Below are 22,656 nucleotides of genomic sequence, written 5' to 3'. Positions count from 1 at the left end.
TTTTTTGGGTCTGTTTTAAACAGCTTGATGTTTTCAGTTTTCTGCAGCTGGACCTTGCCTGATACCCCTTTCTATAGATTTACATGGACTTCTCAGCTGTAGAAGCATCTGGTTTCAAACATTTCCCCAAAGAAGGCCTCTGGAATGAGAACTAATGACTGTGATCGCCTCTTTGAGATGCATCAATGAGTCAACCATCCTTCTTAACATTTTCAAACCCACTGCCCACATTTTAGGGTCTGAGCCCACTGCACTAGCAACTACCTCCAGTGCATGGAACTTCAGACAAGGTGCTAGAGAGAAACTAAGAGAAGTAGTTTGTAAAAGTCCCTACTTCTGAGAGGTCAACATTCATTTTCAAAGTTATAATTCAAACAATAAATTTCAGAGTCTCCCTCATAGCCAAGACACATAGCTGGCTCCTTTCCTGCCACCAATTTTTAAACTCCAAAAACAGATCAATGTTGAAAAGGTGCATTTTTCTTTCTGGGGGATGATTTAATGATTACTTGGCTTTTGGAAGCAAAGGTTTCATATCCACATACTGGGGTAAATAATTTGGCTGATAAAGGAAAAATCACTTAGGTCTTTCTTCTGCCTGAGAATCATATTTGCAGCATTTTTTTTTTCTTTTCCTCACTGCTTCATTATTTTCCACATGACTTTCATTCAGAAAATAACATTTTAAAAATACTTTGAAATAGAGATATTTTTGTTTTTACGTATTAGGCTGACATTTCCTTTTCTACCTGCTTTATACATAGGGATGAATTAAGTTCAATGCCAAAGTTGGTTTAATAATATGATCTGGTCTTTTGGGAGTTTGGAGCATCTTGTGAAAATAACACATCCTTCTAATGGGAATGTGTCCTTCTAGAATATTACTACCAAGTGAGGTATCGTTACTGCCGGGAGTGTACTACATCCCTTAGCTGAAAGAGTGAACAAAAGGTTGAAGAGTGTTGCTGTAAAACGCAGTGATCCCAAACCCTTCGGGGCTAAGGGTCTCCCTTCTCTAGGCCCTAATAACTCTTGATCTATGGGAAAATTCTGAAACAATCCTTGCTGCTACAGTCCTGGTGCTAAGATTTGCCTGTATAGCATGTATTTGCTTATTTATGCATTTATTCATTTTTACATTCAGGCTTTTCCTTTGGGACTCCAGTCATCTTTCAAAAAATGCAAAATTAAATCAATCTCCCAGTGCTTTTGCTTCTACGGTGTCAAGGTTCCCCAACCTGGCAGAAAGGACTGGATATTTTGGCAGGGCTTCTAGATCCCCAGACCCAGTGGGAAGAATGACATGTTTCCAACTGAATGACCGGCTCACTGCTGTGCTAATGGATTCTTTTGCCAGAAGTGCTCTGGTAATTTTAGAAAACCAAGAGCTCAGAAAATGAATGCATTGTTTAAAACTATGACTCACTTTTTTTTTCTACTTTATTTGCTGGTCCATGTTTTGCTTGTGTGAGTTATTCATGTAAGAATGCTTGTGAGCCCTGACATCTAGCTTCTTCCAGAGGTTCAAAAATACAGGATATGCATTAGGTTACATAAGGATAGATGTATAGTGAGGAAGGATGAATACAGAAGCCATATTGCATGGTGGTTAAGGGGAGGGGCTCTGCGGCTGGGTAGGCAAATTATATAACTGGCCTCAGTTTCTTCATCCATACAATGGGCATAATGAAAGCATCTACTTGGCTGGTAACTGTGCAAATGCAACGAGATAATACACATGAAAAGACTAGAATAGGGCTTGGTCTATAGTGAGCAGTTGGTAAATATTAGACACTTTTCATATGATTAGTATAAAAAGCACAAGAGGAGATATAGGTAAGCAATTTCATTCTTACAGTCAATAGTCTAAATTCTTAAAGCTATTCCCTAGATGATCATTTTTCTCTTAAGGGAGCTTATCATCACATTTTTGAGATCACATGCACTTCTCAAAGCAGTATCTATTTTAAAGAAGTCTATTAGAATAAAGCAGGCTTCCCCTAAAGTAACATGTACTTGGTATACTTATACGTGTCTGTAAGGGTGAGTAATCTCCTCCTAAAAATTATCTGTCTCTTTCTATTGTTCTAGGTACGTTGCTAACATGACATTCCAAAGGTACTAAGTGAGTGCTGCAAGTCATGTCACTGTGGTTAAAAAACGGTCTGCAATGTTCTCTTTTTAAGGTTAATAGGGAAACCTCTGACCCATTTCCTCACAACGGTCAAGGTGTCTTTGCTTAGAATCTCACAAAAAAACCCCATTAATGCCAATCTTGAAATAAATTAAGAATCCTACTGTGTCTCAGATGCCTGAGCAGGTGAAAAAGTTCCCCAAACTAAACAAGCATCGAGGAAGAAGGTTCACTGTTGGTGGGGAAAGATTAACTGGAAGCTTCCAATGCCCGATTTTTAATCACAGGCTGATTATCAAATTGCTGAATGAATTTGGCATAGGAAATATTTTTTATAAGGAGAAAAATTAACATTGAATAATTTAACCTAGCGGAAAAATAAAAGATTTGCCCAAAGCATCTATAATTTTATAAAACTAAACTACCAAACTGTTTTATGAAAAAGGAAAAAGAAACAAAAGATAAGCGTAACACCACTAACACAAACATCAAGTTTAAATATAAGGAAGGTGATTAGAAATTCAAATTAGGTAGAATATCTCTGTTTTTAATTGGACCATTAAAAAATCCCATTTTAAGGTTTCGTGGCAAAAGATGACTAATCCTGAGGGAGAAAAATATTGTTGCCTTCCAATTAGCATGGTATATTTAAAAAACCAAGTGTCAAACTACAACTTCTTAAATTATAACATGTTTATCTAGATATATTTGAATTATAAGTCTTATTAAAGAAAAATTTTTATTTGTATTTAGAGAAACATTTTAGGGGAATAGGAAGGAAACGTGTTCACAAACCTAGGTGTAGATTCAAGATCATGTGAAATGCTGGGGCAGGGTGAGGCATTACTGTACCTCTCAGCACACGACAATTCACCTGAGCTCATGGGTCCGAGGACAAGTCACAGGGTGCAGGCAACTGGAGAGGAGGCACCAAATTGCAACTCCTCATCTGGGGAAATCTGACGGGATTAAAATAATTTCTGCAGCTCGGTCACATCACTGAACATAAGCATGTGCTTTGTCACATGAAATTATCAAACCGCCCTGTTGGACATCTCATTGTTTCCATGGCATACCGAGGAGTTATGAAATCAGGAACAAATCCAGCTTTTCAATATCGCTATGAATTAAAAGAAGCCTGTGTTCAAGTGAATTCTAACCCATGGTCATGGTCCCTACTGAGTTTCTAAGGACAGAGGGGAAAATAAATTAAGGGCATTTAGAATATCCATTGAGTTTAAAGTCCGTAATGTGCTATTCATAACGTGGCACAATTCAGAAATCGTGATCCTTTTAGCAATAATCTGTTACTCTGACACATTCCAAGTAGTCAGTCCTACTTTGCAAAATAGGTAATAAAAAAATAGAAAACATTTTAGTGCTTTTTAAAATTCCACAAATATGTGGTAAAGCAGAACACAATGGGATGCTCTATCCCCCTTGCCTTCAGGGGAAAGCAAAGCTTGTATTCACCCAGCCCACCAGAGACTCACATCGTATCCGCTGTTGCGGATTCCACGCCGGGGTCGCTCCCGAGTCACCAGAAGGTCCATCTCGGTTTCCCCTGGACTCGGGCTGTTCAGAGACTGCCGGCTTCGGTAGACAGAGTTCTTCATCTGTTGCCTGAAGAAAATTCAACAACTGTTATGATGCAGCAAATGCCCTGACAGATGGAATTCTCCACTGATCCAAAGTACAGGCAACCAATGAAGGGTTTGGATTTGCCTCACAAATCTCAGAATTGATGGCATTTATTCCCAGGATATAAGGGGCTGTAGAAAGAGTGAAATAAAGATTTTTTTTTTCCAGATGCTGTAATCATTTGGCTGAATTGTAACTGTTCTTTCATATGGAAACTAGGTAACTACAATCAATTGCAACATTGCAACCTCATTTAAAATTCTGCTGATGGCAAGACCAGGGGTTCTCCCTTGACCCTCTAGGACAGCTAACGCTGATGGGAACAAACTTGCCTTTGTTGACTTTGTTGACTCAGCAACCTCCTGTTCCTTTTACTCTTTCTGGTTTCACACGCAGGATTCTATGATGTGTTAACAAACCCTGTGGCTAGTGGGCTGCTTAACATTACGACTGTGGATAGATTTCTTTTCTGCTATTACCAGAGTAGATTTCCTTCTGGACTAAGATGCCATAAACTCAGATGTAATTTGGGGCTTATCCATTCATCCACCCTCACATCCACCCATCCATCCATCCATCCATCCATCCATCCATCCATCCACCCACCCATCCATCCATCCATCCATCCATCCATCCATCCATCCATCCGTCCATCCACATCTATCCATCCACCTACCTACCCATCTATCCATCTGTCCATCCATCCATCCATCCATCCATCCATCCATCCGTCCATCCATCCACATCTATCCATCCACCTACCTACCCATCTATCCATCTATCCATCCATCCATCCATCCATCCATCCGTCCATCCATCCACATCTATCCATCCACCTACCTACCCATCTATCCATCTGTCCATCCATCTATCCATCCATCCATCCATCCAACCATCCAGCCTTCCATCATTTACTGAATGCCTACTATGTGCCAGGCACCATGGAAGATGATGAACATCCACAGTGAACAAAACAAGATTGTGGCCCCTCCTCTCCTAGAGGTTACATCCTAATGAGAGAGACAGATAATTAACATGGTAATTTCAGAGTGATAAGTGCTATTAAGCAGTGACAAACGGGGACTAGGATGGGAGACAACTTTAGATAGGAGGATCAGGAAGGCCTCTCTGGGGAGGTGACAATTCAGCTGAGTCCTAAGTGGAGCCAGCCACACATTGATCTGGGCACAGGGCATTTCAGGCCCAGGGAGTAGCACATTCAGGGGCTCCACTCAGCTACTGCTAAAAAATTCATACATTTGTCACCCCTGTCTTGTCTCCACTTGTCATTAGAAAAATCTTTTCAAAGAGTGGGAAGTAAATAGCAACATAGTGAGGAGCGTGGCTATGCTTTTCTTCTTCCACAAGAGGTAATTTTACAAGTGGGGGTGAGGCTTATTGGGGACAAGTGAGTTCCACATGATCCTGCAAGGTGGCAAAGGGATAGCACTTCCTTCTCACCCAGCCATAAGTCTCCCTCTGATTAATTTGCATTCTAAGACTATCTATCTTCAGATTACTCTCCAAACATTGTCTTTTTTTTTTTTTTTGATAGAATCTCAATCTGTCACCCTGGCTGGAGTGCAGTGGTATAACCTCACTGCAGCCTTGACCTCCTTGGATTAGGTGATCCTTCCATCTCACCCTCCTGAGGAGCTGGGTCTACAGGCACATACCACAAAGCTAGGCTAATTTTTTTGTAATTTTTGTAGAGACAGGGTTTCACCATGTTGCCCAGGCTGGTCTCGAACTCTGGGGCTCAAGAGATCCGCCCACCTCAGCCTCCCAAAGTGCTGCGATTACAGGTGTGAGCCTCCGTGCCCACCAACACGACCTATGTAATGTCTCTATTCTAAGATTCTAGCTATTCATGGGTTGAAGGTGAAGAGACTGTATTATTTCTTCCCAGTGACTATGTGGGAAGCCCCAGAAACCTGGCAGGCATACACATTTTCATAGACACACAGTAAGTTAGTCACAGAACTACAATCATACATAGTCTAGGAGAGGCAGTAGAACTCTAAGGCAAAGCATTACCTTTGCCATTAGCCTTGGGAATACGGCAGACACCACTGGTTCTAGACGTTCACCATGAGGAGCTTATACCTGCTCAAAGAGCATCTGTTGCCTTTGCTTGCCTATTACCTGTGATAACCTTCCTTTGGTAAGAGCATCATGATGTCACTTGGGGGCTCACTTTCCTCCAGGGGTAGGCATGTGACTCAGGCTGGACCAATCCCAGCATCACATCCCCATGGCCACAGTGATGGGTCAGGGGCTGGGCACCTGACCTGAGTTGTTCTGGTGGGACTGAGTCTCAGGGCTTTTGCTAGGGCAACTAGGAAAGAGGCGTTCTCTTGGCACTGGGGTTTCTAAGAAGATAGGATATATGCCAGGAGTTGCTGGCAGCCAGTTTGTCACCATGAGGTTAAGTGCCTGCCTGAAAATGGGGGCAGCAGAGAGTGAAAAGAGAGCAAAATCTAACATAGGAGACATCGTCTGACCCCTGGATCCAGCCATGCCGAAGCCTGGACCTTTCAATAATGCTCAATAATATATTCCCCTTTTATTTAATCAGTTTGTGCTGGGTTTCCATCATTTGCAGCCCAAAGAATTCTGACTAATTCTAATAACGGCACTCACAAGCTAATAGCATAAACTGTGCCCTATAGTTATCTGCAATTAGAGGCTTCCTTTAGGGAAGCACAACCTCAGTGAGCTGTTGAAACAATCTGCTCCTAGTGATTCACACCTTCTGCAGACTCGAGAAGAATTCTCATCCTTGACCTAATTACACATCGTTTTTGGGAAAAGGCAGATTTTACAACTGTCTTGAGATTATCAATTAGCCCATTTAGAAAAGATTTACTAATAAGGGTGGTGGTGGAGTAAATACTAAGATTAGCAATTGACACTTAAGTAGGTTATTTTGCAAGTGTTAGAAGTACAACCGCGAGAGTGTGTAAGCCCTGTCGAGAACTGTAAATGTAGGTAAAACTGTCGACATTGAAGTGTATACCAGTCTACTTTTCTCTCGGAGGCAACATCCCCTTAAAATATACAGCTTAAAGGCTGCTGTTTAACGTGGATTTCAATTTCCAGACCACCAATGCAGGCTTGGTGTGCAAGCATCTATTTAAAAATAAATTAGACTCTCAGGTAGAGAAATTACCTATTTTAATAAGATAGCATCCCATTAGGTATATTCATTTCTTGTTATTTTGCTACATACTTTTTAAAGGCAATACATTTTGAAGCATACAAACTTGAGAACTAAGTTTTTTACCTCTGAAAATACTGCTGGGTGGGTAATGATGAGTTTTACTTGCTTGTTAATCCCAATATAGCTTAAGAAAGTAGTTCTCAAATTATATTCTCTTTCTATGGAACCCCGGGGTTCCATAGAGATGGCCTGGGAAGGACTGAGGAGCAGGAGGAGGCCCAGCTTCCATCAGAGCAACTCCATCTTTATATATTATTACCTTACGTTGGGTTCCCTAGAAGCAGGTTCTAGAATGATTTGAGTGTAAGTCATTTATTTGGGAGGTGGCTCCAGGAAGCACTAGCTGGGGAGTGGGGAAATGACAGAGGGAAGGAAGGAAAATCAATGGGTATGATATGGAGTAGATTTGTGTTTTGGGTAACGGAGGCTCAAGCCCACTGGAAAAGTGTGGGAGACAGTTGTTTTAAAAGGTAGGTTTTATTATTTAGGTATGGCATGGCCAATAGATTAGGACAAGACTGCCATTATAAATATAGCTTGAGGCCAGGCGCGGTGGCTCACACCTGTAATCCCAGCAATTTGGGAGGCTGAGACGAGCCAATCAAGAGGTCAGGAGATTGAGACCATCCTGGCCAACATGGTGAAACCCCGTCTCTATTAAAAATACAAAAATTAGCTAGGCGTGGTGGCGCGTGCCTGTAATCCCAGCTACTCGGGAAGCTGAGGCAGGAGAATCACTTGAACCAGGGAGTTGGAGGTTGCAGTGAGCCGAGATAGTGCCATAGCACTCCAGCCTGGCAACAGAGGGAGACTCCATCTCCCCCAGCCCCCACACCAAAAAAAAAAAAAAAAAAAAAAATACATATATATATATAGCTTGTTACACTCACAGATCCCAAGAGGAGGGAACCGGCCATACCACAGGGGAGTGTGACTAATTTTGATTGAATACTTTTGGCAGATTCTGGGGCAGAAGGGCTGTCCTGAGTTGTCTGGTACCTAGCCCTGGGGCAATCAGGGCAGGCAGACAGTGACTCAGGGTGGAGAGCCCTGTGAGACCATATAAAGCAGGCAGTTCATGTTTGGCCTCTGCACTGGCTGCTTTGCACATGAAAGGCATGTTTGCCGGTGAGTCCTTTATTAGCCTGGGGAGGACAGTTTCTCTGGGGTCAGCAAGGCCCCAGATGTCCGAATCATCAAATATAGAAACTAGAAAATGTAGTTACTGCAACAGTGTAACTTACACTTCGAGTTGCCTTGCCAGGGGTATTTATCCATCAGTTTCCATCCGTTACAGACTGAGGATGCTCCACAGTGTCTTAACTACATGACACTTCTGGTTGGTGGCTGCTGAGCAAAAGCCTTTAAGTTGGAGTCACAGATGCCTGTGGCAAGTAGGATGCTGCTGGCCTGGACAGGCTCAGGGAGAGGTGAGGGCATGGACTGGGGCCACCAACAACAACCGTCTCAATTATGTTATGTACTTTGTGTCTCTGGATAAGAGTTTACAATGTGAAAATGAAGTGTTCTGATTTTTTTAAGGCTCTGAAAATGATTTTAAAAGATTTAGTGATGAGTCAACATTTGGAATCTAAACTTTGCCTTTTATTTGATTTAATTTAGGTCTTAAGGTAAAATTCTGGTTACTGATTGATCTAGTTTGGATATTTGTCTCCACCCATATCTCATGTTGAAATGTAATCCCCAGTGTTGGAGGTGGGGCCTGGTGGGAGGTGACTGGATCATGGGGGTGGATCCCTCATGGGTTGGTGCTGTCCCGTGACAGTGAGTGAGTTCTCGCGAGATCTGGTTAAGAGTGTATGGCATCTCCCTGCCCCAGATCTCTTTTGCTTCTGCTTTTCCTTCCACCATGAGTAAAAGCTCCTTGAGGCCTAAGAAGATGCTGGTGCTTTGCTTCCACAGCCTGCAGAACTGTGAGCCAATTAAACCTCTTTTCTTTATAAATTACCCAGTCTCCTTTTCAGAAGAAGATATACATGTGGCCAACAAGCATATGAAAAAAGCTCAATATCACTGATCACTAGAGAAACGCAAATCAAAACCAAAATGAGGTATCATCTCATACCAGTCAGAATGGCTATGATTAAAAAGTCAAAAAATAGTAGATGCTGGTGAGGTTACAGGAAAAAGGGAACTCTTATACACTGTTGGTGGGAGTGTAAATTAGTTCAACCATTGTGGAAAGCAGTATGGCAATTCCTCAAAGAGCTAAGAACAGAACTACCCTTTGAGCCAGCAATTCCATTACTATTATATACCCAGAGGAATAGAAATCATTCTACCATAAAGACACATGCATGAGAATGTTCATTGCTGCACTGTTCACAATTGCAAAGATATGGAATCAACCTAAATGTCCATAAATGACAGACTGGATGAAAAAAAAATGTGATACATATATACCATGGAATACTATGCAGCCATAATAAAGAACAAGATCATGTCTTCTGCAGGAACATGGATGGAGCTGGAGGCTATTATCCTTAGTAAACTAATACAGGAACAGAATACCAAATACCATATGTTCTCACTTATAAGTGGGTGCTAAATGATGAGAATTCACGAATACACATGGAACAACCGACACTGGGGTATACTTCAGGGTGTAGGGTGAAAGAAGGGAGAGGGCAGAAAAAATAATTATTGGGTAATAGGTTTAATACCTGAGTGATGAAATAATCCATACAACCAACCCCATGACAGAAGTTTATCGATATAACAAACCTGCACATGTAACTTGAAACCTAAAAGAAAAGAAAAGAAAAAAAGAAAAACTACCCAGTCTCAGGTATTTTTTATAGCAATGCAAGAATGGTTGGCTGGGTGCAGTGGCTCACGCCTGTAATCCCAGCACTCTGGGAGGCCAAGGCAGGAGGACTGCTTGAGCCCAGGAGTTTGAGACCAGCCTGAGCAACATGGCAAAACCCCATCTCTACAAAAAAATAAATAAATAAAAAGAGACTGGCCTAATATACTGATGCTACCTCTGGACTAGAGCATGATTCCTTCATTTGTCCTGCTGTGGCTTGGTCACTGAAAGCAGAACCTCTGGAGGGTTATACTGTGAACAGTAATTAACAGGTAACTCTAACCTGTGATAGCAGATAAACAGTCAGCAGTCTCCGGAGCCAACAGCAGAGTGTGTCAAGAATAATACCTCTGAGCTTACCAAGGTTGTCACTCTCTTTTTTTCTGTCTGTCCCTCCCCATTCTCATCTCTGGTTGATCCTATCTCCATTCTTATTCCTAGCTTGCCCAGTTTATGGCTCTCCATATTTTCCCCTTAACTGGTCAAAAATGTTTTAAAAGTTGTTTTTGGTGCTTTATGATCATGAAACCATTTCTTCAATGAACATTTGCTGAGAATTAGCTACAATACATGTGGCATTAGCAGGTCATCAAAAGGCCCCAAGAATCTGGCCTGCACCTGTGCTAGGCAGAGGTGATGCCTCTCTACAGAAACAAGTTTGGTTCATTCTTTGTTCATTCTCTTTTCATAAAAAGCCTTAACTGAAATTTTTGTTTCTCAAGTAACTTCCTAAGTTTCTTTAATTTGTACATGAAAATGATTATGTTAACACAATTCATAAAATTTAGCCCCAACTCTCACCTTGATTTTGTGGCTTTGATTTATTTTCCCTGAGTGTCAGCACAAAATCCAGGAAAAACAGCTCCCATCCCAGCTCCCATCCCAAAGACCACTGAAGTAAAACTCCCTGAAGTACAAAATAAAAGCTAAAGAACCAGTCAGCCTCCCTATAAACCCCCCAACTTTTTTCTTTTTTTTTCTACAGGTATTAACACAGTGACACGTGCATTGTGAACCCTTTCGTGGTGTGCTTTTATATCAATAGCTTGTCATACCAACCAAGCCTAATTAGAAGCATGGTAAATTAAGCACTGGTTGAGAATTTCCTCTTTTCTTTATTGAAAATAATTATGTTGATCCAATTCATAAAATTTAGCCCTACCTCCCAGCTTGATTCTGCGGCTTTGATCCAAGCCTGTCACAGAGTCATTTTTGCTTTTAATAAGTACCTACTCAGGCCAGAAACTGCCCTATGGCTCCCAGTCTGTGGAGAATGTGTCTGTCGTGGCTCTGTGGCATGTCGGGGTGGCAGCATGCTCAAAGCCAGAGGGGAGTCACCAAGGGGACTGTGTATTGGAAAGAGGTGGCCTCAAATCATGAAAGTGCTTCGGGTAGGTAGGAAAGGAAGAAAGGTGGACATGATTGGGTTCACTAACCTCTGCCTTTGACTGTGCATGTGAAATCACTCTGCTTAGTCAGCAACAAAGCTTGGAAGGCTGCAGCCATGGTAGAATGATTTTCCCCTCCAAACCTCATGTGGAAATTTGGTTCCTGTCATGGTGGTGTCAGGAGGTGGGACATTTGGGAGGTGACAGGGCCATGAGGGCTCCTCCTCATGGGTGGAATTGGTGTTGTTATAAAAGGATGAATTTGGCCTGTGCTTGCTCTCTCTTGGCAAGTCTGGCACCTTGATCTTGGACTTCCCAGCCTCCAGAACTGTGAGAAAATATGTTTCTGTTCATTATAAATTACCCAGTCTCAGGTATTCTGTTGTAGTGGCACAAAAAGAACCAAGACAGATGCCAATTTAAACCATCTGGCTTAGCCCTTCCTCGCTGGGACAGGACTCCCTTTTAGATCATTACAGCACCTCATACTTCAAACACCCACCATGCTTGTCATTAATAAACTTTTGGGGTGATTCTTTCTCTCCCATTAGACCCTAAGTTCCATAAGAGCAGCAATAGGACTGTCTTGTCCACAATTAAATGTTGAAGGAATTCGAATTGAATGAATGAATAAGCCCACATGAGCATGACAGCATTCAGCATCTTGAATGGTACCTAATACATAGCAGGTGACAATATATGTTGAATAAATGAACAAGTCTGTGAATGAATGAAATAAACCAGCATGGAGCTCTGAGCACCTGTGCAGTACGTACTTACTGAGGCTGAATGAGAAGGTGTGGCATGAAATTTGCATTTCTTATGCAAGGGCCTCTAAAACAATTGAACTATACAATGTCCCTTGATCTGGAAGTTGCACCATTAGGTAGGTGATAATTACAATCTTCATTCAGCTCTGAAAAAGCAACTGGTGTGAAAATACCATTAAGCTAAAGGACAATTATGGTTGTTTGCCCAAGTATTTTTTTTTAATGGCTTTGATGTTACTCTCTTTCAGACTCATTATAGAGCACCTGCTTGCACAGACCAGCGTTGTACAAATCAGTGGACTGCAAAGATCACAATCCTACAGTACCAGATAAGGGACCAGGATATACTGCCCAAGGCCTGCCCTTATCCCACCAATGATACAGCACCCTTTACAGAATCCCTTAGAGACTGCACCTGTTTTTAGACTCGGTGAATGGAGCACAGAGTTCTGAATCTGGATCCAAAACATGCTCCATTTCCTTCGGGGCTTTTTCATACATCTTTTTTCTTTCAGTCAGACCCTTGCTCGTCTCCACTGCAGGGAAGTCGTAATATCCCTTCCTCTTGGCTTTGAGGCGCAGCTTGTTCCGATAGTGCTCGATGTCTGACTTCTGCTTCAGGGCTTTGTTCACCTGGGGAGAGAGACAGTCTCAGGCCCACACCTGACCCAGTGTGGTCGGCAGGTGGGAGACTTTCACCAAGAGGTTATCACTTCTAAAAAGCCATCACAGGCATCACCTCTGGGCCTCTGAGCTAGCCAGACCCACCTGCATCCCATTCTGAGACAAGCCCACAACAGTAGACTACAGATGCTGTGGAGCCCGGCACTCACCTGAATCACCTGAGACCTTCCTCCAAGGCCTCCTTCTCCCTAGTCTGTCCTGTCTCTGTTCAGGCCTAGGCCTCACTCTATGCTCTTAGCAATGTGGCTCAGCCTTAATTATGCCTACACCCTTTTGGTTCCTCTGTGTGGGTGCCTCCGCCAGTTCTCAGTGCCCTGAGTCTAGCTCCGGTCCTGGGGAACCCAGTGGCCTTCGCTGCCCTCCAGCTGGTGTCCAGCTAGATAAGACAGCAAGTTCCTGAAGAGGCTGAGTTGGGATGGACAGGGTGGAAGGGGAAGCAGCCGCTCCCAACGCCTTTCCACACTGTCAACCAGCATCTGACGGCATGTTTTTGTAAATCCATGCCTTTCTTGAGAGATATGTAATTTTGAAGCCTCGTATGGCCACTAACACGAACCAGGTCCTGCCCTATAGGGCAAAGGCAGTCTGGTCTTTCAGAAGGGAACGTGGCTAATGTACCTTGCAAACTGTTGGAGATATAAGCAGGTGACTGTGCTAAATAAATAACAAATGATGAGAATGTCACGCCAACATTTCCGAACTTTCTGTTTTTATTATGTTTTCTTAAAAATAATCTTTAAAAGAATGTCATGTAATTTACAAAAGAAAAACGTATGGCTTCTGGGTTGTGCTTTCTTCATTTAAACCAGCCACCCATAATAGGAGGAGAAAGAAAATTACAAGACAATCTGTGTCAGGCTCCACAAGGCAGCAAATTACAGAGAACAGTTCAGGGCTCTCTTCCAATCCAAATGCCAGCAAGGTCTATTCCTTTAACTACCAAAATACAGCATCCATTTCTGGACAAGGAAGATGCTGATTTGCTCTCCTTCTTTGACAAGGTGATGGGCCTGGGAGGAAAAGGGAGTGATAAATTGAATCTATCCCAGATTTGGAATCTGTCTCTATGACATTCACATCATTAAGGTGGGATGAAAAGATCCAGGCCTAGTGGCCATCACATGTATCCATAACTGAGCAGAGGGTCCAAATCAACAGCAGTTATCAATGCATTAGTGTCAACCTCAGAGGCCTCTAATTATGGGGTTTGCATGTCTGGTGGCAGAATTGTGCCCAAGAGAAAATTCAGTGGCTGTGACTGGTTTTGAGAAGACATCCAGATTCTCAAATTGTAGAGCCAAGGGGCATAAAGTACGTGATCTTTCTTCATTGGCTGTCTAATGGGTGGTGATAACAACAATAGTAATAATAATAATAATCATCATCATCATCATCAAAGTGCTTATTGTATGCCAGGCACTACTCTAAATACTTTACATATATTAAACAATTTGATCTTCACAGTAGCCTTATTTTATAAATGGCGATACTGAGGCACAGAGAAATGAACTAACATGCTCAAGGTCACACAGTAAGTAAAAGATCTGAGGTTCAAACCCCAGAGGCATGGCTTGAGAATCCATACTCTTTTAAGCACAATGCTATTATTCTCTGATAGGCTGTAGTAAGTAAAAGAGAGGAAAGGTGCACTGGACAGGAAGTCAGGGGATCTCAACCTCAAGGCTGTCACCATAACCTGCTGTGTGACTTTGAACAAGCCACTGGACCCCTCAAGCTTCAGCTTCTTGGTTTAAAAAATGAATAGGTTGAAAGAGAAGTGCACTGTACGTCCACAATCAGTTATTTTTTTTAAATCGATGAAGGTTTACCCATCACATCTTTAGGCCATCTCAGTCTTTCTGCCCAGAAAACAAGAGTTGCTTCCTGAGTCGGGTTTGTAAAATGCTTTTATAGGTGGCCCAGATGCTGCATATTTACAATAACTGGTTTTATAGGGCCATAGCATGTTCCTTGAGGTGTGGTGGGAAAAAGACTTTAAAACTTTGGAAATCTCCCACCTGTTGCAGGTAAAAATAGCTGGGTATAAACAAATGAAATTAACAACCAACCTGACAGCTTAGGAACAGAGGAAAATTAAGAGCATGTGTGTGCACATGCTTGGGCACTCATGCAATGTAAATGTTCACATGTAGGGTCCAAATGCATCTTCTTAAAGTTCATAAACATTTGCAATCCACTGGCCATTCTGCTGCCGAAGACGAAGGAAAGGCAGATAATTTTTACCTAACTTCTGGCATCTATCTATCTATCTATCTATCTGATTTTCTTTTATGGAATCATCACTCCATGGTGAGCGTTACAATTTTTTTTTCAGACTCTTAGGAAAGTTGATTAACATCATGATATCCATTGATAGCTTTCTGGAAGCAGCCAATGAGTTGTTTCAAGTTTGCTCAAAGGAATAAACGTCATTTCAAAGTCCCCAGAGTGGCCCACATCCCTGTCCATATGACGTTATCTTCCCTGGTTCCCTCTCAATTCAAGCCCCTTCCATCCCCACTACAAGCAACATCCCACAATGGGCAGTTTAGGAGTCTCGCCAAGAAAGGCAAAAGGCTGTGTGTGTGAGGGAGTCGGGGAGCAGAACGCCTGATGCTTCTCTTCATAATCACATTTTTTAAAAATTACCTCTGGGCTTTTAATGAACATAGGAAGTGCTCTGAAAACATCACCCAACAAACTCATTTTGGTGACTTGTGTCCTGATTCATTCTGCAGAGGCCTGGTACATGCAGAGGAAAAAATGACCTATACGGCCCTAGGCACAATCTGCACGCAGTATTCACAGGTGTTGTTCCTTCGTCCGAATTTCCCATGTCTGGCCGGACCATCTCCTGCCCTGGGTCTCCAGGCACTTACCTCGCCGTTGAGGGCTGCTGATGACTCCTGGCTCCTGTCCGAGGTGGGGGGCACCATTGGGAGGGCTGTGGGTTTTATGGCAATGAGCTGCACAGACCCAGAAGATGTGTCAAAGGGTTCAGCGGCTACCTTGCTGGAGTTGTCAAATAGAACTGCTCCCTCCTCTTCATCACTTGCTGGCACTGAAGCACAACATAAACACATCGACTTTATGATGTTGGGGAGCTGTGTGACCCCAGGAGAATTTATGTGAGACTCACAGCCTCAGTACATTACTCAAAACAACCTCAGAAACGACAGCATCTGCTTCTGTGCCAGGGGCTCGCTACTGCTAGCGGTTTTCCTTTAAATTTAAGATCTGTATGATTTATCCCTCCATTGCCTTATCAATGGGTAGGAAAGAACTGTAGAGGTTTGAATTTAAACAGTAAGAACCATTCTTTCAAAACTATGACATAACACAGTTGAAAAAAATTAAAAAGTAACTTCTTTCTCTATGTTTGAGTTGGAAGTGAGAAAAGTGAGTTCGGCCAAACCTTGTATCTATCCTTAAAATCTGACAATCCTCAGACTAACAGCATTCAGTTCAGGCTCAGCCGCCAATGCTACCAATCTTTACAAGATGTTAAAGTAACAAGTCTTTCTTGGTCAACAAACCACAGTTATAGTGGCTGACACTTTTTTTTTTTTCCTCTTCTGAAGGTTGCTTCCCCAGTGATTTGGGTTTTGGTTTATTTGTTTAAAATAAATCTATGAAAATTCCGCCAGAGAAACTAATTTGAAGCTACAGACAACTCCCCTAATTAAGTAGAAGGATTTCTACCTATGCTCTGTTAAATTAATCCTCCCTTCTGACAGATAATTCTGCTGCAATTGCTAAAAGACACCAGTCGGCCTTGAGCTTCCATAACTAAGCTGACAGAAGTTCCAGGGCCCCTGGTATCTTGCTGATTTACTTGTTCTTAAAGCATATTCCCATTAAGTAACTATAAGAATGACAGCTTATTGAGCATGGCTAGGCAAGAGATACATTAAGCCTATTCAAACAACTAAACCAGTAGACAATTTAGGAGCAAAAGAGGTGTTATATAAAACATGAATGTAATAGCAGTGTATTCATCTTTCCTCCTGTCTGCTTGAGAGATTGGGATGTTATTTAAATTATTGAGAAACACATAGTTTGCACCATTCTGTCACTTATCATAATCACAGAAGATTTGTCAAATTAAGCCAAGTAAATTGTTATTTTTACAAAGTGGCTGAAACACTTCAGAGTCTAACAATGGGTTATAATTGGATTTTTTTTTTAAGTTCTGTGGGCTGATTTGCAAATAGCAGGCCACCAAGCAGCCAATGACAGAGGAAAATCTCTATCTGAATGTGTTACCAGATGCATCTATATTTTTAGAGTGTAGTTTTGCTGGGCAGCTCTGGCCTGGCCACCATTATCTGCCACCTGGACACACGCTGTATAAGCCATCTATGAAAGCCAGCCAATAAGGTGGCTCCTAAGAATTCTCACCTCCTGATATTCATACCCAGGATGAATAGGACTGACCTGTGTAACCAACAGGAAACTGCAGAAATGACAATGTGTTACTTCCAAAGGCTTAGTTGTAAAAAAAAAACAAAAAACAAAAAACAAAAAACCATGGCTTCCACCTTGCTCTCTCTCCGATCACCTACTCTAAAGAAAGCCAGTGGGGGTGGAGCCAAGATGGCCGAATAGGAACAGCTCCGGTCTACAGCTCCCAGCCTGAGCGACACAGAAGACGGGTGATTTCTGCATTTCCGTTTGAGGTACCGGGTTCATCTCACTAGGGAGTGCCTAACAGTGGGTGCAGGACAGTCGGTGCAGCGCACTGTGCCCGAGCCGAAGCAGGGCGAGGCATTGCCTCACTCGGGAAGCACAAGGGGTCAGGGAGTTCCCTTAACTAGTCAAAGAAAGGGGTAACAGACAGCACCTGGAAAATCGGGTCAGTCCCACCCTAATACTGCGCTTTTCCAACGGGCCTGGAAAACGGCACACCAGGAGATTGTGTCCCGCACCTGGCTCGCAGGGTCCTATGCCCACGGAGTCTCGCTGATTGCTAGCACAGCAGTCTGAGATCAAACTGCAAGGTGGCAGCGAGGCTGGGGGAGGGGCACCCGCCATAGCCCAGGCTTGCTTAGGTAAACAAAGCAGCCAGGAAGCTCGAACTGGGTGGAGCCCACCACAGCTCAAGGAGGCCTGCCTGCCTCTGTAGGATCCACCTCTGGGAGCAGGGCACAGACAAACAAAAATTCAGCAGGAACCTCTGCAGACTTAAATGTCCCTGTCTGACTGACAGCTTTGAAGAGAGTAGTGGTTCTCCCAGCACGCAGCTGGAGATCTGAGAACGGACAGACTGCCTCCTAAAGTGGGTCCATGACCCCCGAGCAGCCTAACTGGGAGGCACACCCCAGTAGGGGCAGACTGACACCTCACTCGGCCAGGTACTCCTCTGACACAAAACTTCCAGAGGAACTATCAGACAGCTGAATTTGTGGTCTCATGAAAATCCGCTGTTCTGCAGCCACCGCTGCTGACACCCAGCCAAACAGGGTCTGGAGTGGACCTCTAGCAAACTCTAACAGACCTGCAGCTGAGGTTCCTGTCTGGCAGAAGGAAAACTAACAAACAGAAAGGACATCCACAACAAAAACCCATCTGTACATCGCCATCATCAAAGACCAAAAGTAGATAAAACCACAAAGATGGGGAAAAAACAGAGCAGAAAAACTGGAAACTCTAAAAAGCAGAGCACCTCTCCTCCTCCAAAGGAACACAGTTCCTCACCAGCAACGGAACAAAGCTGGATGGAGAATGACTTTGACGAGTTGAGAGAAGAAGGCTTCAGATGATCAAACTACTCCAAGCTACGGGAGGAAATTCAAAACAATAGCAAAGAAGTTAAAAACTTTGAAAAAAAATTAGACGAATGGATAACTAGAATAACCAATGGAGAGAAGGGCTTAAAGGAGCTGATGGAGCTGAAAGCCAAGTATCGAGAACTACGTGAAGATTGCAGAAGCCTCAGTAGCCGATGCGATCAACTGGAAGAAAGGGTATCGCTGATGGAAGATGAAATGAATGAAACGAAGCGAGAAGGGAAGTTTAGAGAAAAAAGAATAAAAAGAAACGAACAAAGCCTCCAAGAAATTTGGGACTATGTGAAAAGACCAAACCTACATCTGATTGGTGTACCTGAAAATGACGGGGAGAATGGAACCAAGTTGGAAAACACTCTGCAAGATATTATCCAGGAGAACTTCCCCAATCTAGCAAGGCAGGCCAACATTCAGATTCAGGAAATACAGAGAACGCCACAAAGATACTCCTCGAGAAGAGCAACTCCAAGACACATAATTGTCAGCTTCACCAAAGTTGAAATGAAGGAAAAAATGTTAAGGGCAGCCAGAGAGAAAGGTCGGGTTACCCACAAAGGGAAGCCCATCAGACTAACAGCTGATCTCTTGGCAGAAACTCTACAAGCCAGAAGAGAGTGGGGGCCGATATTCAACATTCTTAAAGAAAAGAATTTTCAACCCAGAATTTCCTATCCAGCCAAACTAAGCTTCATAAGTGAAGGAGAAATAAAATACTTTACAGACAAGCAAACGCTGAGTGATTTTGTCACCACCAGGCCTGCCCTAAAAGAGCTCCTGAAGGAAGCACTAAACATGGAAAGGAACAACTGGTACCAGCCCCTGCAAAAACATGCCAAATTGTAAAGACCATTGAGGCTAGGAAGAAACTGCACCAACTAACGAGCAAAATAACCAACTAACATCATAATGACAGGATCAGATTCACACATAACAATATTAACTTTAAATGTAAATGGGCTAAATGCTCCAATTAAAAGACACAGACTGGCAAACTGGATAAGGAGTCAAGACCCATCAGTGTGCTGTATTCAGGAAACCCATCTCACGTGCAGAGACACACATAGACTCAAAATAAAGGGATGGAAGAAGATCTATCAAGCAAATGGAAAACAAAAAAAGGCAGGGGTTGCAATCCTAGTCTCTGATAAAATAGACTTTAAACCAACAAAGATCAAAAGAGACAAAGAAGGCCATTACATAATGGTAAAGGGATCAATTCAACAAGAGGAGCTAACTATCCTAAATATATATGCACCCAACACAGGAGCACCCAGATTCATAAAGCAAGTCCTGAGAGATCTACAAAGGGACTTAAACTCCCACACAATAATAATGGGAGATTTTAACACCCCACTGTCAACATTAGACAGATCAACGAGACAGAAAGTTAACAGGGATATCCAGGAATTGAACTCAGCTCTGCACAAAGTGGACCTAATAGACATCTACAGAACTCTCCACCCCAAATCAACAGAATATACATTTTTTTCAGCACCACACCACACCTATTCCAAAATTGACCACATAGTTGGAAGTAAAGCTCTCCTCGGCAAATGTAAAAGAACAGAAATTATAACAAACTGTCTCTCAGACCACAGTGCAATCAAACTAGAACTCACGATTAAGAAACTCACTCAAAACCACTCAACCACATGGAAACTGAACAACATGCTCCTGAATGACTATTGGGTATATAATGAAATGAAGGCAGAAATAAAGGTGTTCTTTGAAACCAACGAGAACAAAGACACAACATACCAGAATCTCTGGGACACATTCAAAGCAGTGTGTAGAGGGAAATTTATAGCACTAAATGCCCACAAGAGAAAGCAGGAAAGATCCAAAATTGACACGCTAACATCACAATTAAAAGAACTAGAAAAGCAAGAGCAAACACATTCAAAAGCTAGCAGAAGGCTAGAAATAACTAAAATCAGAGCAGAACTGAAGGAAATAGAGACACAAAAACCCCTTCAAAAAATTAATGAATCCAGGAGCTGGTTTTTCGAAAAGATCAACAAAATTGATAGACCGCTAGCAAGACTAATAAAGAAGAAAAGAGAGAAGAATCAAATAGATGCAATAAAAAATGTAAAAGGGGATATCACCACCAATCCCACAGAAATACAATCTACCATCAGAGAATACTACAAACACCTCTATGCAAATAAACTAGAAAATCTAGAAGAAATGGATAAATTCCTCGACAAATACACCCTCCCAAGACTAAACCAGGAAGAAGTTGAATCTCTGAATAGACCAATAACAGGCTCTGAAATTGTGGCAATAATCAATAGCTTACCAACCAAAAAGAGTCCAGGACCTGATGGATTCACAGCCGAATTCTACCAGAGGTACAAGGAGGAACTGGTACCATTCCTTCTGAAACTATTCCAATCGATAGAAAAAGAGGGAATCCTCCCTAACACATTTTATGAGGCCAGCATTGTCCTGATACCAAAGCCTGGCAGAGACATAACCAAAAAAGAGAATTTCAGACCAATATCCTTGATGAACATTGATGCAAAAATCCTCAATAAAATACTGGCAAACCAAATCCAGCAGCACATCAAAAAGCTTATACACCATGATCAAGTGGGCTTCATCCCTGGGATGCAAGGCTGGTTCAACATATGCAAATCAATAAATGTAATCCAGCATATAAACAGAACCAAAGGCAAAAACCACATGATTATCTCAATAGATGCAGAAAAGGCCTTTGACAAAATTCAACAACACTTCATGCTAAAAACTCTCAATAAATTAGGTATTGATGGGACGTATCTCAAAATAATAAGAGCTATCTATGACAAGCCCATAGCCAATATCATACTGAATGGGCAAAAACTGGAAGCATTCCCTTTGAAAACTGGCACAAGACAGGGATGCCCTCTCTCACCACTCCTATTCAACATAGTGCTGGAAGTTCTGGCCAGGGCAATCAGGCAGGAGAAGGAAATAAAGGGTATTCAATTAGGAAAAGAAGAAGTCAAATTGTCCCTGTTTGCAGATGACATGATGGTATATCTAGAAAACCCCACTGTCTCAGCCCAAAATCTCCTTAAGCTGATTAGCAACTTCAGCAAAGTCTCAGGATACAAAATCAACGTACAAAAATCACAGGCATTCTTGTACACCAATCACAGACAAACAGAGAGCCAAATCATGAGTGAACTCCCATTCACAATTGCTTCAAAGAGAATAAAATACCTAGGAATCCAACTTACAAGGGATGTGAAGGACCTCTTCAAGGAACTACAAACCACTGCTCAATGAAATAAAAGAGGATACAAACAAATGGAAGAACATTCCATGCTCATGGGTTGGAAGAATCAATATCGTGAAAATGGCCATACTGCCCAAGGTAATTTATAGATTCAATGCCATCCGCATCAAGCTACCAATGACTTTCTTCACAGAATTGGAAAAAACTACTTTAAAGTTCATATGGAACCAAAAAAGAGCCCGCATCACCAAGTCAATCCTAAGCCAAAAGAACAAAGCTGGAGGCATCATGCTACCTGACTTCAAATTATACTACAAGGCTACAGTAACCAAAACAGCATGGTACTGGTACCACAACAGAGACATAGATCAATGGAACAGAACAGAGCCCTCAGAAATAATGCCGCATATCTACAACTATCTGATCTTTGACAAACCTGACAAAAACAAGAAATGGGGAAAGGATTCCCTATTTAATAAATGGTGCTGGGAAAACTGGCTAGCCATATGTAGAAAGCTGAAACTGGATCCCTTCCTTACACCTTATACAAAAATTAATTCAAGATGGATTCAAGACTTACATGTTAGACCTAAAACCATAAAAACCCTAGAAGAAAACCTAGGCAATACCATTCAGGACATAGGTGTGGGCAAGGACTTCATGTCTAAAACACCAAAAGCAATGGCAACAAAAGCCAACATTGACAAATGGGATCTAATTAAACTAAAGAGCTTCTGCACAGCAAAAGAAACTACCATCAGAGTGAACAGGCAACCTACAGAATGGGAGAAAATTTTTGCAACCTACTCATCTGACAAAGGGCTAATATCCAGAATCTACAATGAACTCAAACAAATTTACAAGAAAAAAACAAACAACCCCATCAACAAGTGGGCAAAGGACATGAACAGACACTTCTCAAAAGAAGACATCTATGCAGCCAAAAAACACATGAAAAAATGCTCATCATC

General features: G+C 42.2%; 1 protein-coding gene across 4 annotated transcripts in view; it reads right to left on the bottom strand.

Moving 5' to 3' along the window:
• The window catches only part of KIAA1549L (KIAA1549 like), a 308,930-nt gene that overhangs the window by 51,981 nt on the left and 234,293 nt on the right, over nucleotides 1-22,656 (bottom strand). For all 4 annotated transcript variants that reach the window (XM_030794655.1, XM_030794656.1, XM_030794658.1 and 1 more), the window contains 3 exons: nucleotides 15,550-15,731; nucleotides 12,402-12,619; nucleotides 3,628-3,757 (listed from right to left, as the gene is read on the bottom strand). In XM_030794655.1, coding sequence (XP_030650515.1) covers nucleotides 3,628-3,757; nucleotides 12,402-12,619; nucleotides 15,550-15,731 — 530 coding nt within the window. The remainder of the gene's footprint in view (nucleotides 1-3,627; nucleotides 3,758-12,401; nucleotides 12,620-15,549; nucleotides 15,732-22,656) is intronic.

This window comes from Nomascus leucogenys, chromosome 15, assembly GCF_006542625.1.
Source record: "Nomascus leucogenys isolate Asia chromosome 15, Asia_NLE_v1, whole genome shotgun sequence".
Taxonomy (NCBI): domain Eukaryota; kingdom Metazoa; phylum Chordata; class Mammalia; order Primates; family Hylobatidae; genus Nomascus; species Nomascus leucogenys.
The sequence above is the reverse complement of the archived record's forward strand: the minus strand, read 5'-3'. Positions and strand labels throughout refer to the sequence as shown.